The sequence below is a fragment of the Suricata suricatta genome, chromosome 17 (assembly GCF_006229205.1).
Source record: "Suricata suricatta isolate VVHF042 chromosome 17, meerkat_22Aug2017_6uvM2_HiC, whole genome shotgun sequence".
NCBI lineage: Eukaryota > Metazoa > Chordata > Mammalia > Carnivora > Herpestidae > Suricata > Suricata suricatta.
In genome coordinates this window covers 45,921,842-45,940,167 of record NC_043716.1, presented here as the reverse complement: position 1 = coordinate 45,940,167, position 18,326 = coordinate 45,921,842, and the positions used below count along the sequence as shown (strand labels likewise).

The 18,326-nt window shown below is 49.6% G+C and overlaps 1 protein-coding gene across 1 annotated transcript in view; it reads left to right on the top strand.

Annotated features, from left to right (window-relative positions):
* The window catches only part of PRKCA (protein kinase C alpha), a 381,700-nt gene that overhangs the window by 257,729 nt on the left and 105,645 nt on the right, over nucleotides 1–18,326 (top strand). Inside the window, exon 5 of the mRNA XM_029927074.1 lies at nucleotides 230–358. Within this exon, the coding sequence (XP_029782934.1) occupies nucleotides 230–358 (129 nt within the window). The remainder of the gene's footprint in view (nucleotides 1–229; nucleotides 359–18,326) is intronic.

The following is an 18,326-nucleotide window of genomic DNA, read 5'->3' as shown; positions in this document are numbered from 1 at the left end:
TTAAGACTGGACAAATATGGCACGGGTATTTTAAGGATATTGTCACTCACACGAAGCCTGTGTGGTAAGGGACATCTGCTAACAGTTCTTGGTGTCACCAAAAACATTATAGCAAAGTATCGAGTTAGAGGGTAGCTCATTTTCACTTGTGCGCCTACAGCAAAACGCTGAGGCAGTGATGGTGTGAGCCCATATGCCCAGCCTTACCCTTTGCTCTCTTGATTCACAGCCTGTGATATGAACGTGCACAAGCAGTGTGTGATCAATGTCCCCAGCCTCTGTGGGATGGACCACACGGAGAAGCGGGGGCGGATCTACCTGAAGGCCGAAGTCACCGATGAAAAGCTCCATGTCACAGGTAAGGCATGCTTGTGCAGGTGTGAGGCATGCAGCTTCTCCGAGGGCATTGGGGTCAAGGTCAAGAGGGCTTCTCACTGCCACGGAGCCTGTCAGCCTCAGAGCCACCAATTCCCCATGAACACAGCCCCCCAGAGACGGCGCCGCATGGAGACTGCCCAGCTGCTCAAATGCTTTAGAGTCAGAACTGCTGTGGAGACAGAGGTGCTCTGACAGCACGGCCCATGTACTGTCCCTGGGGGCCAGGGGGACAGGGAAGCCAGTTAAACAGAATGCTGTTGGTGGGAGTGCACCAGGGCGGGGGAGGTGGAGGAGGATCCCGACATGTGATGCCATCAGGCTGCGGTGACCCGATCAGCCCACCCTAACGAGGACACCAACAGGAAACTGCCATCACGTTACCGAGTTACGCTTCCTCTGCGTCAGGCACTGAGAACGTCACCGCAGATGGTTGATGTAGTCCTCCCAAGCACCCGTTTTCCAGAAGAGGAAACTGAGGCCTAGAGAGACGAGGCATGGGGACTGTCACAGAGCTAGCGAGGAGCCAGGGCAGAACAGCGCCATCTAGTCTCCGACCCTGTGCTTCTCATCCCACCAAGTGCGCCTCCTGTAAACGGTGCAGCCAAGGGACCAGAATTCCCCGCCCATGGTCCAGAACATTCCCTCCCCGGAGATGTGTCTGTGCGCTCTGCCGAAGCATGGCTTTTCCTTCGGTCTTCCCGCCAGATCCACTCTGGGCATCTCCGCGTCCTAAATCAAGCTGTCCTAGAGATTTGTTGGCTCCAGGATGCATCATGTGTCTTCAGACACGTGACAGATCTGTGCTGGGATCCACTCTGTGTCACTTGTGGCCCATGGGTCAACGGCAGCCTTGTTTCCTTGCCCTGAGGGTCCCCTTCAGTGCTACCCACCACACCCTCTCTTTTCTCTCACAAAGTGTTTTCATTTAAGTAGCAAAGGTATAAGGTTTCCATTTGTATTTAGGATTTTAAGCTATGAAACAAATGGAAAGACTCTATTATTTATTTGTAAATGATGAAAGTAGAAGGATCCGGTGGGGTGTGTTGATGTGGGGGAGGAAGGAGGAGAAATTCCAGAGAAACTCACTGCCGAAAACGCCTCACATTTTTTTTTCTTTGAAAAATAATCCAACTCTCTACCCAGTGCTGCCCGTTCAGGTAAGAATTCAGAGAAAAATCAAAGAGTGCTGAGAAGGGGTCAACACACTTGTGAAACAAGTAAAACAAACCAAATGTAGCTCACGGTCAAGACCGAATTGTGAATAAAATCCTTGTCGTAGACACACAATCTGCTTTGACTCTGTGGTTTCAGGGATGTTCCTTCATTTTCTCAGACCATTGTCTTTGCCACGTTGCCTATGGGGCCACAGCTCTCTCCTCCATTTCCCTTTGATTGGACTGACGCTGCTGGTGGGGGTCCACGCTGCCCTTGGCGCTGGCAGCCAGCACCCCTCTGGCCTTGTGGGCGCCAGTGCTGTCTGCCGAGAGGAAGCGGGGCTCCTTGGGGGCCGCAAGAATGTCTGTACCACCACAGCCTTATCCTTGCTCTCTTTTCTACCAAGGCTCTTGCCTGGTCGAAGTCATGTGTGGGGGGGTGAGGGGGGTGAGCATGCAATTTAGGAGAAGATGACTGTAAAGCAGTCCATGGTAAGGGATTCAGAAGCATAATGTTGAATGCCTCCTTCCTTCCTTCCTTCCTTCCTTCCTTCCGTCCGTCCTTCCTTCCTTCCTTCCTTCCTTCCTTCCTTCCTTCCTTCCTTCCCTCCTTCCCTCCTTCCGTCCTTCCTTCCGTCCTTCCTTTCGAGAGAATGTGGGAGAAGGGCAGAGAGAGAGAGAATCTCAAGCAGGCTTCATGCTCAGCGCAGAGTGCAATGCAGGGCTCCATCCTATGACCCTGGGTCCATGACCTGGGCTGACATCAGGAGTCAGAGGCTCAACCAACTGAGCCACCCAGTGCCAAAAGGGTCACTTTCTAAGCGCTTGGCATAGTTAATTTCTATAAACCTGTGTGGAAGTGTACTTTATTACCTGACTTTATAGATGAAGGTACAAAGAAATTAAGTGACTTGTGCCAAGTCAGAGAGGGAGTAAATTTAGTTAAATATTTAATTGCTAGAAGTAGAGAGACTTCAATGACAGTGTCAATAAGAATTGAAACCTCGTCTTAGTTCTGGCTGCTATAATAAATACTATAGACTGGATGGCTTAAACAACAAACGTTTCTTTAGCACAGCTCTGGAAGCCCGGAAGTCCAAGATCAAGGTTCCTGGTGAGGACTCTTGTTTTTGTTTGTAGACAGTTGTCTAGCTGTGTTTTCACTCAGGGGTGGAAAGAGAGAGAAAGTAAGCTCTTCAGTGTGTCTTCTTATGAAAGCACTGATCCCCTCATGAGATCCCTACTGTCCTGATTTCATTATTCCCCCCAAGGCCCCATATTCAAGGAGCTAGGGGTTCCCATCACCTTAGGGGTAAGGGATTCAACATATGAATTTTGGGGGGGACACATAATTCATAGCAAATCTGTTTTTAAAATGTGGTTATTATTTGTGTCAAGGAAACCCAATCCTAAGTATGAAAAGCCAAACTCCAGGAACTAAGTAATAGGTAATCATTTATCTAAAACCTTCAAGTTGGAGTAATTTGAGATTTTCAGAATCAGAGTTAACCTTGATAACGAGAGCTCAAGCACAAATAATAAATCATAATAAGGAGAGATCATGGCCCAGATGCAGAGAAAATAGAAACTTGAGAAGTAGTGCAGGGTTCCCTTCACCCAGTCCCCCTTCTGCCATATTAACATTCTTCTATGACTTCTGTGCTTCTATAGTTTAAGAACCAAAGTAGACACGTTTTTAAATAGTACCTGGTAAATTTATTTTTAAAAATATAGGTGCCCATGTAGCTATAGTCAGTCACTAGAAATTGCTTTAAAGAAGAGCCAAAGAGAAGACATCTGACTTATTCCAGTAGGAAAAGACTACATGAACTACAGCGCAAAGCCCCTTTGGAGCAGAACCTGCTGGAGATGCCCCCACCCGCCCCCGCTCATTACCTCCCGAACCTCCTAATCTAGGAGTTTCAGGCACACGTTTGTCTTGACACGGGTTTTAAATAACAGTAGCTACCATTTATTGAGTACTTAATATATACTTACAGTTTATAAGACTGGACCTTTCTTTGTGCTGAGTGCTTTCTATTCCTTGTTCCACTGACCCCTAAAACGGTGCCACAAATTGCTCTTATCATCCTCAATTTTGAGATGTGCGGATGAGCTGAGAAAAGGGAAGGAATTATTACAGGGTGGAAAGCGATGGCATTCGCGCTTGAGTCCACGCCTGACTCCCACCCCCTTGCTTTCAGCCCAGAGGCTGTCAAACTCCCAGTTCTCTCGTTTTATTAAAAAAGGCTCCTTTTGAATAAATAGCAAGGCCCACATTCAGCACTCCACGGGTTCTGTGAAGGTACCAAAGGTCCACGTGTGAGACTTAAAGCCAGGGGAGAAAGAAAGTAACTTTAAAGGAATTAATAGTCCGAGTGCATATAAAATTAAAAGCTCGGTTATGTGGGTGCTAAACGGCATGCCACGGGGGAGACTGAGCACCGCAGACGCTTGGGAGCAGAGGGAGAGAGGCCCAGGGAAGGGCTGGCGGAAGCACAATCGGCCTGGCTTTAATGAGAAGCCAGGTACACACAGTGAACACGAGTAGAGCTTATGGCCAAGTGCAAGTGCTCTCTTGGAAAACGCTTTTAAACCCCGAACAGCTGTGTCAATTGTTAGATTAGCTCACCTCCTTTTTTACCTGTGCAGAATCACTCGAATTGGAAATGATTCCCAAACTAAAATAGAAACTCCCAACAGACTCCTGCTTTGGGGCAGAAATCAGCCTTTTGAAACGAGAGGAGTTTCCTTTCTAGATGGGCGCGGTATTTGTGGGAAAGGGCTCTGCTTTAGTGGTATATTTTTATTTTTTGCCTTTGGGCAGTGGCACCGATATTATCTGAACTGTGTCGTTTTTATTTCTTTCAATATGCGATTTTAATAGGTTTTCTACATTCTTGTGTGCTTTTTTTATTTGGTTTTTGGAGGAGTGGTAAAAAAAAATCCCTCGTGGGAACAAATTTTCAATTTAATGTTGTAAGTAAATGGAAAAAAGATCATATGCTTTACAGCTGCTCCAGGAACACATGTCTCCCACAAATAGATCGCTCTGCAGCAGAGTCTCATTTTCTCAAATACTCTGGGTGGTTAATTTGGCGTGGGGATCGAAGTTCTCCACCGAGTTCTGGGGCAGGGAAGGGCGTGGGGCAGGATCTGAGCTTTCTGCAGCAGACGGGTCACATCCTTCTCGCCTGCCTTCCGGGGCTGTGTGCAGCTCGATGCCGGTCCCTCACCACGCCAGCTACTGAGGCTTGTGGTCATGGTATTGGGTTGTCGTCGTTTTTATTTTTTAATATTTATTCAGTTTTTGAGAGAGAAAGAGCCCAAGCAGGAAAGAGGCAGAGAGAGAGAGGAAGACACAGAATTGGAAGCAGGCTCCAGACTGAGCTGCAGCACCCAGCCCCATGCGGGGCTTGAACTCACGAACCGTGAGATCATGACCTGAGCCGAAGTCGGACGCTTGACTGACCGAGCCACCGGGGCGCCTCAAGTACTGTTATGAAACAGTATTCCCTCCGTGTATTTTTCCATCTTTTTAGCATCTAGGCTACAGAGTCAAGGCAAGGACATTCAGTTTTGTGTCATAATCATTGATTCTTTGATTGATCTGTCCGTTATACATCTACTGAGGATGTGTCAGGCTCTGTCAAGTCGCCAAGGAAGCAAAGATAACTAAGACATGGTTCTTATTGTGGAATGTGTGATCTGGGGGGTGGTGGGGGGAGGCAGGTGGAATTAAAACATTAAAAAAAGAAAAAGAATGGGGGAGCGACACCGCACGTGCCCTGTGAAATTACGGACAGCCTCCCGTAGCAAGTGACAGCCAGGCTCGGAAGACATCTCAGATAAAGGTGCAGAGCGCGGAAGGGCCTGGTGTGTTCAGGGAGCTCAACACAGTCCAGGATGTGGCCGATTTGGAGTGTCAGGTGGGGAGAGCTGGAGGGAAACTTCTTTCCGTTGTCAAGGGATCGGGGCTACAGTCATCGCGGTTGACAGACTGCGCGGCTCTTGGGGGTCATGTAGTATGGGCTCTGGGTTAGATATTCCTTTTTGACACGGAGGGTTTTAAGTTGCAAGTGGCTAGGTGTTCGACAAGGACAGGGCATCAGTCTCCGAGCCTGAACTCCGGACCTCACCCTGAGGTTCGCAGTGACCCTCGACTTGCTCTGTCAATGCTGAGAAAGGGAGCAGAGCAGGTGGCCCACTGGTTCCTAAACGCTTCCTAGGGACACTGTCCCCAATGGCGGATGGGCTTGTGGAATAAAATAGTTCGTGTAAGGGGCCGCCTGGGTGGCTCAGTCGGTTGAGCATCCAACTTGGGCTCAGGTCATGATCTCACGGTTGGTGGGTTCAAGCTCTGCATCGGGCTCTGTGCTGATAGCTAGCTCAGAGCCTGCAGCCTGCTTTGGATTCTGTGTCTCCTTTATATGCTCCTTCCCTGCTCACACTCTGTCTCTTTCTCAAAAATAAATATTAAAAAAAAAAAAAAGTCCACGTGAGGCTGCCAGGAGGGAGGAGTGAGCCCAAGCTGCTTACTTAAAGGAAAAGGTATTACTCGGAGGTGATTTCTATGAAATAAAATATTGGCAGTGGGATTTGGATCCAGCTCAGGAACACACCAGGTGATGCAGCTGATGTAGCTGGTCTGTGGTTTGGGACAGAGAAAGGTCAGCAAGAAGCTGCGTCCCCTCGAATGTATCCAGATTGCCGGTTATTGGGGATAATCACCTAGTTCACGTGTTGTCCTCAGACCCCTCCACTAGAAAGGCACCTTTTTCTGATTATGATTAAGGAGTCTGGGTGTCCTACGTGGAGACCAGCAGTCGTCCACCCCATGGTTTTAGCATCCATGGACGGGCTATCACCAGTTATCACATCGAATTTCAGCAGTGCTGACGCTCCAATTCTGCAGGTCCTTCTGCGCGCGTTCACTAGCATTTGTCTGAAAGCAACGCTTTTCCTTTACCTCCCCCTACATTTTCTTAAGTGGCAGGTAGGGCTCACAGGTTCTTTTCTACTGTCAGTGTTTCCTGTTCAAAATACGGCCAATGAGAGCCCCCTTCAAACTGGCTCTGTGTCCTTTTGACATGACCCATCAAGTGTTTTTTGTGTGCTGTGTTTTTTTGTTTTGGTGCTCCCTTTCTTTCTGCAACAGAAGAGCTCACATTGTCCTTAAATGTTTCTGAGTAACCCTGGGTATTGTTTTTTAGCTGGGAAATAAGAATCCAAGGTTTAGGCGCTGGGGTGCTCATTGCTCCTGGGGTGTTACTGCTTCCCAGCTCTTGTCACAGACGGAAGGAGGAATCTTCTTTTAATGACTCCCGTTGGTGCTTCTGGTTTTGACTGTACAGAGCTCTTCCTTACCTTTCTCCAGTCCTTTCTCCTTCCACCTTCTCCCTCTGTAGATGCCTGGTTCCTGATAACATCAATGCATTTATTTCTTTGCTCTTTTCCACATTACATGCATCAGAGTTTCAGAATTCATAGAGTTACTGGTAACTCTAAGAACAATACCATTCCATAAAGTTCAAGATTTTATTGCATTTCTTGGGGCGCCTGAGTGGCTCAGTCTGTTAAGCGTCCAACTCTTGGTTTCAGCTCAGGGCATGATCTCACGGTTCCTGAGTTTGAGCTCCAAATCGAGCTCTGCTTGGGGTGTTCTCTCCCCCTCTCTCTCCCTCTCCCTCTCCCTCTCCCTCTCCCTCTCCCTCTCTTCCCCACTCATGGGTGCTCATTCTCCCTCTCTCTCAGAATAAATAAACTTAAAAAAAAGATTAAAAAATACAAGATATTATTGCATTTCTTAGAAATCCTTAAATGATACCTCACTAAGGGTGAATAGTCAAAATGCTGTCACTCAGATTTAATGTTTTCCAGCGTAGCTCTCCATTTGATATATGCCTCCTTAACCAGCTGATCAAACTCCGCCTCCCCCTGCCCCCATGACAGACTGAAAGGGCGTGCCTCCTAAGGTGATGTAATAGAAGATACACCTTGTGGCCTCTCAGATATCTTTGCCACAATCTGATTACCTGAATATAATCATGAGAGGATGGGAAGCAGAGGAATCCAGATATTAGGGCATTCTGCTTGTTAACTGATCTGGACTTTTCAAAACCGCCCGAGTCTGGAGAAACAAAAACAGTCAAGGGGATGGTTCTGGAGTAAAGGAACCTAGAAACGTGGCAACCAAGTACAATGTGTAACGCCTGATTGGGTCCTGGATCTAAAACAAACAGCTATAAATAGGACTTGGGGTGACAGTTGGGGAGGGGGTGTGAATCTGGACAGCATTTTAGGTAATGTTTTTGTGTCAGCATGAAATTTCTGGATAATAGCGGTGATGTGATCACAGAGGGCGTTGTTGAAGTACCGTCGGGGTGACTTTTCTTGAGGTCTGCAACTTACCTACACATGGTTCAGTAAAAACAAAAAAACAAGAAGGCTGAAAATACACACAGATACATACACACACACACAGAAAGCCTGTGTAGCAAAATGTTGAATCTAGATGAATGGTATATAGGTGTTTGTCGTACTGTTCTGACTTTGCTGTTGGTTTGAAATTGTTTGAACCAAACTCCCAGAACACTGGGCAGTGATCAGGTGGGACATTGGGGCACCGTCTGGAGAGCTCACTCTCAGCTGGAAGGGAGCCCCCAAGTGAGCCGACATCAGAGCTCGGGGCGGGGGGGATGCCAGTGACAGATGTGGAAAGGGTGACCTTGGAGCACATCAGAGAAGCTACTGGTACTTCTTGAGTCCCTAGGTCCTGTAAAAGAGGGAGCAACATCGATTAAGTACCTTCCGTGTACCATGTCTTGATTGGAAGCCTTTCTGTATGTGAATTCACCACAGCCTTCCAGAAAAGTGCCATGATTATCATTATTTTGTCACCGGGGGGGGGGGGGGCAGGCTGGAAGAGCCCCCGGTGCCCCCCCCCCCCAGAGCATGCCCAAGGTCACCTGGCTGCTGAGTGGAGGGACTCCACCCCAGGACCCAGGCATGAGCCACGCTGTCACGCAGCCACCCCCAGCAGAGCCGGCTGCCAACTCACAACCCCGCCCCCTCAGTGCACCTGTGGCCCACACTGTTGCTCAAGGGTTTGCAACTTCACATTTCCGTCCTGCCATTAACAGGTGAGACTGGGGCGCCTGGGTGGCTCAGTCGGTTAAGCATCCAGCTTCAGCTCAGGTCATGATCTCATGGTTTGTGGGATTGAGCCCCGCATCAGGCTCTGTGCTGACAGCTCAGAGCCTGGAGCCTGTCTTTAGATCCTGTGTCTCCTTCTCTCTCTGACCCTCCCCTGCTCACGCTGTCTCTCTCTGTCTCTCAAAAATAAATTAAAAACTTAAAAAAATTTAAAAAAAACAGGTGAGACTACTCTGGGGCAGTCCTGTGGCCCCTGTAATTATGACAGTGCCATTGGCACCATTGAGTGGGGATCTGTCATCATTTCCCCCCAGCCTCCATCTCCCAGGGCTTAGGTAATGGCTGGAAATAAAAATGGCAGCAGGAAATCTGGCCGGAAAAAAAAAAAAAGAATTAAAATGGGCAAGGAAGGATGGAAACAAATCCCCCCCTCAGGAAACGAAACTCTGATGTTATGTCGGCCAGCATGTGACCTGCCCGTGTCCTTTCTCCACCTGCCATCGCTGGCTTTTTCTCAACTGCCTCTGCTGCTTCCCCTTGTAGTAGAGCTGTCCTTGCTCTTGCACGTTCCCAGAGTCTTGGAAGAACCCATCTCCAGCAGTCTTCTGCCCCCAGCTTGCTGGTGCTTAACATCCAGGCTCATCCCTTGCAAAAGAAAATCGGAACTGTGTCTAAGCCAAAAACACACAGTAGTGCACTTACCCCAGAAGAGCCCTTGTACGTTGGTCCATTCAAATGCACAGGCTTCTGGGCGATGGCTGGCATGTTTTCAAGGGATTTATCTGTTCTGTCTCCCTCCTCGGTTGGCTATTCCTCAACATCACATGTCCTATGTCTGTGTCACCCCTTCAGCAGCCAGTACCTTGCCTGCCTCCCCAGTCTTATCCCTTATGCCCCCCCCAGCCCCCACCCCTTGATGCTCTGTGTTCTGATTGCCACCAAAGCTGTGTGCTCTTTTCACAGCGAGCAGGCTGTTCCCCCCCCTCCTCACCTTTGTGTATGCCCTGCCCCCCACTCTTTCAGGAATATCTTTTTAACACACAGCTGCAGTTATCTTCTGAAACCCTCCTCACATTTTCTACCTTGCCTCAAATTGACCACGTTTCCCCCATGCCCTTTATAACGTTTATAATGCGATTTCACTTATGTTTATTTACATGTTAATCTCTCTCTACCAGATCATTAGCCCTTCGAGGACAGGGAGGTTGGCTTACCTCTTATATCCAGCCTAGTGCCTTGAACTGTGCCTAATGTGTTTGTTGAGCAGACGATGTTGGTGAAAGAATCCAGTAGGCACAGAATAAAAAATTCACTCAGTTTTATACTGTACTGTTACATCCCAAACCCAAGTGACTCTTTCCACTTTGGCCCTATGTCTGGTCAAGTAAAAATGATCCTATTTTGGGGGCACCTGAGTGGCTTAGTTGGTTAAGTGTAGGACTCTTGGTTTTGGCTCAGGTCATGATCTTGTGGTTTTATGAGTTCAAGCCCCACATTGGGCTCTGTGCTGGGAGCATGGAGCCTGTTTGGGATTCATTCTCTCTCTCTCTCTGTCTCTCTCTCTCTCTCAAAATAAATAAACTTGAAAAAAATTTTAAATGATTCTGTTTTACTTAATTCAGGAAGCCACTTGACTTTCTGGATCCTTTAAAGAAACACTTATTGGCCAAGAAAGAGGTTCATCCTCTCAAAAGAGGCCTGTCAGTGTTTACACCCTGACTGTGGTACCCCATCCCGGCCTATCCGCGGCAGAGCTCAGTGTCAGATGTGTGCTAGCTGCCGGCCCTGCTACGTGTCGTCATTCCTGGGTGGCTCTCTGTGCCCCGACTCAGACCCAGCTTCCACGCCGGCTGCTTCGTCACTGGATGTCCATCCGTGGGAGGCAGTAAACTAGAGCAAAGGGCAAAATCCGGTGTCATTTCCTTAATGCAGTGTGTGCCTTTGTCCTAAAACACCCTTGTGTCCAAGCTCAAAGTGCCCTGACATCTGTCCCTCCCACGTAGGAGGATAGTAAGGCCCTCGGATTCTTTACAGGGACCTCAGTCATCCATCCTCTTTGACTTCAGTAGTTCCCGCCAGGAAGGAGCGCTCTGAAAGATGGCTTTTGGATGTCAGCATTCCTGGGAAGGGAAGGGGAAAAAAAAAAAAAAAAGAAACATTTCTGGGGCCTTTTTCAAGATTCTGCCATTAGCATACAGGGACATTGACATTGACTGAGTGGGTCATTCTTGTGCAGGATTTTAATTGCTTCTAATTATAGGATTATCATTTAAGCACAAGATTAATTGCCATGAAATTATTGCAAGGAACTTGATCTTCTTCTAGAAGGTAAATGCATTAGCCAAGGGAGGAATCTCTCAGAAGCTTGCAAATGATGTCTTCTTAATCACATCACTGAAACTTTTTTAACTCTTTGATGGAGAGAGGAGACGTTAAGGGCATCGGGATGGAAGAGAAAACAAATAGCAGATAAATGCCTCTTTTGGTTTCCCCACACTTCCACCAAAAGGTTGGAAAACTTGAACATTCAGTGTTTGGGAGTCATTTGGTTCCCCCATGGAAGTGTCTCAAAATAAAGGCAGAGATTTTCCCTGCCTTTATTTTGTCTTCATGGGTGGATACGTGTGGTCCACTAAAAAGCTAGAAGCAGATGCTCTTTTGGTTTCTTCCAGTACGAAGCTGTTCTGATACCCCATGGACGTTCTCTTCCAAATAAGTGTTTTGAAAGGAACCTCTAGTTAATATGCGTACGTGCTCTGGTTATTAGCAGCATGAAATGGTGCACAGAAAACATCAGACCACGTTCATCTCCGCTTCTGGGCGTTTCCACTTGGAAGGAGTGCAGATTTCCTGAGAAAATAGGAGTCAAGTTAGCTCCCGGGGCTCTTCTAAAATATCCCCATTTGCATAAGGTAGGGAACGGCCACCTGCAGAAACCGTTGTACCGGAGTGTCCCCCACGGGGGCCTTTCTTTCCTGGCGAGAACAGTAGCGGTACTTTACCACCCCTTTTCCTTGGTAATTAATGCAAGGTTTGTGGTTAATTAAAGACAGGGTCCTTTTGAAAACTAAGTCAAGCATTTTCTCCCTAGAATAATGAAGCAAGAACAGATGCAAGGCGCACTTCCTATAAAAGGGTTCAAGGTGGGGGTGCTGACTTTGGGGAAACTTCTGTTGGAGGAAGTGCTGCTTCACCAGCTTAGACCCACTGGAGGCAGGGAATGTAATCAAAAGAAATGCCTGTTTCGCCGAACACCCAGTGGGGAGGTCGAGGGAGGAGGACTCTTGTTCTGGAAAATACCATGCTGACATCTTTCCCTGTAAGACACTCCGCCTGTAGCCAACCACCACTGGAACGGAGGGTGGGCAGGACGTGTGTCTGTGTATGACCACCCTCTGTAGGCTGCCTGGGTGAGTACCCACAGAGGAACTCTTGTGGGGAAACATCTGCCCAGAAGACCAGAGAGGAAAGGGCAGGCGTCGCACATTGTAAGCAGCACCGTGCAGCCTCCTGGGTCGCACTAACTCCCAGCTACTCTGGATGACCCTGAAGTCTATTTCAGTCCCCCTCCCCCAGCCAAGAGAGCAGGGACTCTGTCGTCCTTAAAACTTTGAGCTTCTGAAGGATACCATTATGTTTTTGAGGAAAAACAAAAATCTCAGCACACATTAAGCGACTAGCCGTGCATGAAGAAGGAATGCAGGGCGTCTATAAGATAATAAAAGTGATCTGGATTTAGAAGAAAGTGTGCAGTTGGTTTTATGGTCAGATCGACTGGGATGGACGCCCAGCGCTGCTGCTAATGCTCTGTAAGCATCAGGGATTGTCTCCCTGTGAGGAACTGTGTGCCAGGCACATTTAAGCTAGTGAATCCGCTGTGTCATTTATTGACACCTTAAGTCTATAGGGACTTGTTCACGGTGATCACCGTCACAGAAGGATTCCAGCCACACCCAGGAAAACCTAACCCCAGCTTCTGTTTGCTCTTCTTCACTGTGCCTCCCGAGCATGACCTAGGAACACATCGGAATCTGCACCTTGAGAATTGAAGGAGCTCCGTGAATAGAACGCTTGCATATTAAGCTGAGACTTCTTTTTTTAATATTTATTTTTGAGAGACCGAGTGTGAACAGGGGAGGGGCAGAGAGAGAAAGAGACACAGAATCAGAGGAAAGGCTCCAGGCTCTGGGCTAGCTGTCAGCACAGAACCAGACGCCGGGCTCGAACCCACTACCTGTGAGATCATGACCTGAGCCAAAGTCGGACACTCAACCCACTGAGCCACCCAGGTGCCCAAGCCGAGACTATTAACCCTAAAGAGTCTAACCTGCTGTGCGCCTCCTCCTCACCTTTCCCGCCCTGGGTTTCCCCTTCCTCATCCACAAATTCGTACAAAGGCAGTGAAACTGAACGCACTTTGAGGTTCCCTGCGGCTCTCACGTTTCACTGCTGGGAGCCTCACTTCAGAGAGGAAGAGCTCATTGCTGGGGCCAGTCAGCTCGGCTCCTCGGGAGAACCTGGCGGAGCCAAGGGGTTCCAGCAGGTCTCTAACTGGATGAGGCCTGGGAAGCACTGGGTGTAGTGACCCTCGGACAAGTTTGAACCGCAGGCGCCTTTCAGGGCCATCTTAATTTGGAGAGAGATTCCCATTAAACCAGGCTCCTCTGGCTAAAGGGGGAGGGGATGGAGCACCCATGTCCCTCCCTCCTCCTCCTCGACCCACAAGGAGACTGTGGAACAGTTTGAGAACCACTGATGTGGCCCAACCTCCTTGGTCTAGATGTGGAAATACACACACACCTCAGAGGGAACGTGACTGCTCGGTGTAGGTGTCTGGACGTGTAAGGCACAAAACCAGACCTCAGCCCACTCACGCAGAAGACATGATCAAAAGCAGTCTGCTCTGGTGGGAACGCTGTGGGACCCTGGAAGCAGCAAGAGGCAGGAGCCGGCTTTCTGTGTCCCTGCTGTCATTCATCCTTTTCATAGCAAGCTGGGCTGTCCCCACTCTGCAGAAAACCTGGCCCTGGATGGGTCTCCAGTTTTGCCTCTAACGGCTTCGTGATCCAGACTCCGGGGAAGGGATTCGTCGGCTCACTGTGGGCCACATGCCAGCTCTGGGCTCCTTGACTGTGGCTGATGCACAGGGACAGAGAAGAGGGCGGGCGAGGTGGGGGCAGGGCGTTTCGCAGCAACAGGAGGCGGTGATAAGGATGATAAGTAAGTACCACGGTCCCACCGTGAGCTGGCAGCCAGGGCCGTGCAGGAAGTTGCTGTGGGAGCAGGATCCGGAGCCAGGCTCCTGCTTCTCAATTTGGTGCCTTTCTCCTTCAGCCACGTTGCACATCCGCAAAGTCACTGAAGAGTAGCGCTGTGTGTGCGCTTCTGTACAAAATTTGGGTGTGACAGTCCCCTCTGAACAAAATATATTCCTGCCCTGGCCGGTTGCCAGAAGCAGCCAGGGATCAAGGAAAAATGGGCTTGGCTCTATTTGTCCAGTCCAGCCACCCGGCACATTAATCACCCCTCTCATTTAGAAGTTGTCAGACAGCCACACCAGGTTCCAGGCGTAAATGGTGTTGATGTAGAAGAGGTTTAGTGATGGCGGTACTCTTAGGAAGTGGCCTTCTCTGAAGCGGGGGACCACAGTTAGAAGGTAAAACGAGTGGCAGGAAGGTGGAGACGTTTGATTAGGGCCTGGGAACTGGACAAAGCCCTCCAGCCTGCGTTGTGAATGGTGTGGTCCGAAATGACTCTCCCCCCGGGGCAGCTTTGTGCGGCTTGCTTGGTCCTGGGGACTCCCCGCCTCTCACCGCCAGAGCCCTGCTTTTCATGAGCATTTCCAGCCGTGAGAATGGCCTCCTTGGCAGCTGGCCAGCAGCTCCTCTTGGATTCTTAGCCTCTCTCCAGAAAAAAAGGTCAGGTGACCTGGCTTCCATTCAGCAAGGGAAAGAAAGCAAGGTACCTTTTATCCATGAATCATCACCATTAGTCTCTCCCACGTTCGGGGAATTGACATTGTCTCCTGCTCGGTTTGTGAACGGTGGTGATTATGCTCGAGCAGCGGGTCCCCACACCTTCTGTCCTCCCTAAAGCACTTAGATCTCGAACGCCCACCTCCTGAGGCCTCCTGAAGAATGGGATCCTCATCCCGGGGACAGTCTCTGACCTGCGGGCCCTACAACACTGGTGGGTTTCCCATTCCCTCTCTCCACTTGGCCGTTTCTCCGATTCAGTGACCACCTTAGCACCGTGGCGCTGTGGTTACCCCCAGATCCTCAGCCCCCGAGCTCTTCAGAGTTAATTCAGCCTCGTGCTAGGTTTGATGCGTGTGAACACCTTGGGGCAGTCACCCCTCTTGCCTCATGGGCCCAGTCAGAGAGATCCCAAGGTAATGAGAACGTCTAGATTTTTTTTTAAACTGTGGTTGAAGTGATGAGGCTTTTCCAGGTAAAAACCCCGTAGCCCTGACATCACAAGTTAGTTCATGTTTATCTGCAGCTTGGCATTTTCAGATTAAAGACGGCAACAGTGTAACAGAGAGGCTGGGGCCCTCCCTCCAAAGACTGGTCTTTCTAGAGACAAAGGCTAATTACAGCCTCTTGTTTACACGAAGCCCCCATAGCCCCTGGGAAGTACATCCCTCAGAATCAGCTCGGACCCCTTTTTCAGTGACCAAGAATGTATGGGAGAGTCTTTGGCCTCACGGGGTTGGGAAGAGGCCTGGGGTAGGACACTTTGTCCTTGTCCCAGCCACGAGTGGAGGAAAGGAAGTACAGCCCTCACGGGTACCCAGACACCCCGCACGGCCAGCACGTTCCTGGCAGGGGACCCCAGGAGAGGCCACCAGGAGATGGGGCCCCCTCGGGTTTCTCGCAAGAACAAATTCCTGCTCATCACCAGCCGCAAAGGCGTCTGCGCCTAGTCCCCTGATTTCCTTTGGCTTTGTCTCTTGAAGGTTCGGCTACTTCAGCGGGTAAAAATAAAGAACCAATAACCATGTCCGTCTTTGTCTGCCACACTGATGTGAATGCTTATGATTTTATTAGCAGCTGCCTTGGAGCCAGGCCTGATTTAATTTAATTTAATCTCCTCGGTTATTTTCAGTTCAGCTCCGTCTATTTTAAGCACAGATGAAGGGGAAGTAATCAGAGTGAGGGGGCGGAGGGGGAGAGGCAGGAGGTGCGTTCCCCTCCCCTCCCAGTTACTCAGGCTTAACCCGCCTTGATAGGAAGAGACGACTTCGTGGAGACGGGTCAGCCGAACCCAGTACTGGTTCCTGCCCTCTCCATCCTTGGTACCGTCTCCAGTGTCATCTCACTCCTCAGAAAAACAGCATATCAGCCAGGGCGGGGCGGGGGGGTGATAATTACGCAGCCAGAAACACAAAAGGAGCAATTTTCTCTGGTGTCAGGAGAAAACTGAGTAATGACACCTTCCCCTGCGCCTCCCTCTCTCCTCTTAGCGAACTACATTTGTCATCAAGGCGTCCTTGTAGCTCTTCGTTTTTGGAGCGCTTTGACACCCTGGGATTGGGAGTGGGGGCGGGGGGCAGGATGCCCAGAGTGTCTGAAGGTTAGTATGTTAGACTGAACCTCTGTCAGCGAGACCCAGAACTAGAAAGTCTCGTGCCCTGGATCATGCATGCCAGCCGAGAGCCCAGGAGTGGCCTTCCCAAGGCCACCCCTCCCTCATCCCTGCTCCTGGAGTCCTGGGGGTGCACATCTGGTTTGGTACCAACAGGGATCCAGAGCAAGAGACATCTATCCCAGCTCTGTGTGCCGGCTCTGGAGATGGAAAGTTCTCTCCCCAATGCAGTGTTGTTCCCAGGCACTCAGGATCCTCATGTTCACTTGTTTGTTTGTTTTACTTGTTTATTCTGCAGAAGCCCCACACTCATAAGGGTGCATGGCACTCAGTAAGTCTCAGCGTCCATAGGAAGGCTGGCTTGTTCCTGGATGACACCGATGACAGTAGTTTTATATATATATATAAGTATTTATTTTGAGAGAGGCAGAGACAGAGAATGAGCTGAGGAGGGCTGGGGCCGGGGGGGGGGGGGGGGGGGGGGGGGGGGGGGGGGGGGGGGGGGGGGGGGGGGGGGGGGGGGGGGGGGGGGGGCGGTGCCCAGAGGATCCGAAGCAGGTTCTCCGCTGTTAGCACAGATGCAGGGCTCGAACTCATGAAGCACAAGATTGTGACCTGAGCCGATGTTGGACACTTAATCAACTGAGCCACCCAGGCGCCCTGATGATAACAGTAGTTAAAAGCTGCTACTTATTTTGAGCCAAGCACGATGCCCATGGTTTTACTTGCATAATCTCATTTAGGATTATAGTTCCTGTTGAGTGAGTCGACTCTTCTCTCCAGCCCACAGATGAAGAAATGGAGGCTTAGGCAGTTTCAGGGCATCTGCCCAGTGATGAGATAGAGCTACAACTCGAGTCCGAGAAGAATATTCTGTTCTGTGACCTGGGAGTTTCCTTGAGATCATGACCAATGTGTTTTTCGTGGAAATTGATGGATTGCGTGTGTGGTGTTGGTTCAGAGCGTGCCCTCCACAGGACAAGCCCCAGGAGAGGGGGCGGTGTTGGGGCTGAGTGTAGGAAAGGCAAGTCGGGGGGGATCTCGGTGGCCCGGGTGTTCTGTGACTGATCCATGTCAGTCCAGTGAGCCCGTAACCGCGTCTCCGTGCCGTGCTTCTCAGAGCATGATGCCGTGCAGTATGCAGACGACCCCCCATCTCAGACCTCCTGAACCCAGCTCTCCAACAGTGAGCCCTGCAAATCTCTGTCATCGGTGAGTTCTCCGAGGTGATTCTCAGACGCAGTCACATTGGAGGGCTACGGCTCTGGGTATTTCAAGTGCTGGTCTTGTCATAAGTTAGACTTACTTCAAACTGAAACAAAAAAAGTGTCTCTACGTTTGGGATGGTGTTGGCGTTAAGTTATTAAAACCAGAGCAGCCCATTACATAGAACAGATGGTCATGTGGAAATGTGGTAGCATCTCACGACAGGTAATAGCAGCTAATAACTCTGGCCTTCCGTCTTTAAAGCCCCAAGATTCGCTCTCGTTACCATCCAGAGGCGGCCGGGCACCTAGAGAACAAATCCAATGGAGACATCTCAGACGCCAGCTTATTAATTTACAGAGAGAGAAATGAAGCCATCCATGTGTCTGCCTGCTTCATCAGAGCAGCATCTGTCGTCCAGTTGAGAAACCCAAGAAGACAAATCATAATGAACCCATTTTATTGATTTCCCTGTGTAACACTGTCCCATAGACCACAAATAGCAGAAATCCACTGGGGGTAATGCCTTCCTTCCCTGCAAACAGATCTCAGGGGACTTAGAACTCTGCCAAGTGAACATGGAATTAGATAAACATTTAAGGGCATCAGGCTAAGATTTCACATTTATCTCGAGGTAGAGACAGCTGTGCTTCTGGGGCCAAAAGTCCTTGAAGTTAAACACCCAGAAGCTTCCCCTTGGGCCATCTCACAGACACTCTGGTGTCCGCCTTGAAGCCCCTGCTCTCTTAGTTGAATTCAGTCCTACTGGACACAGGCTGGTCTTCCATGTCTGGGAACCCTCCGTCTCCTGCAGCCAATTCGGCCAAGCTCTGCTGCGAGCCAGTA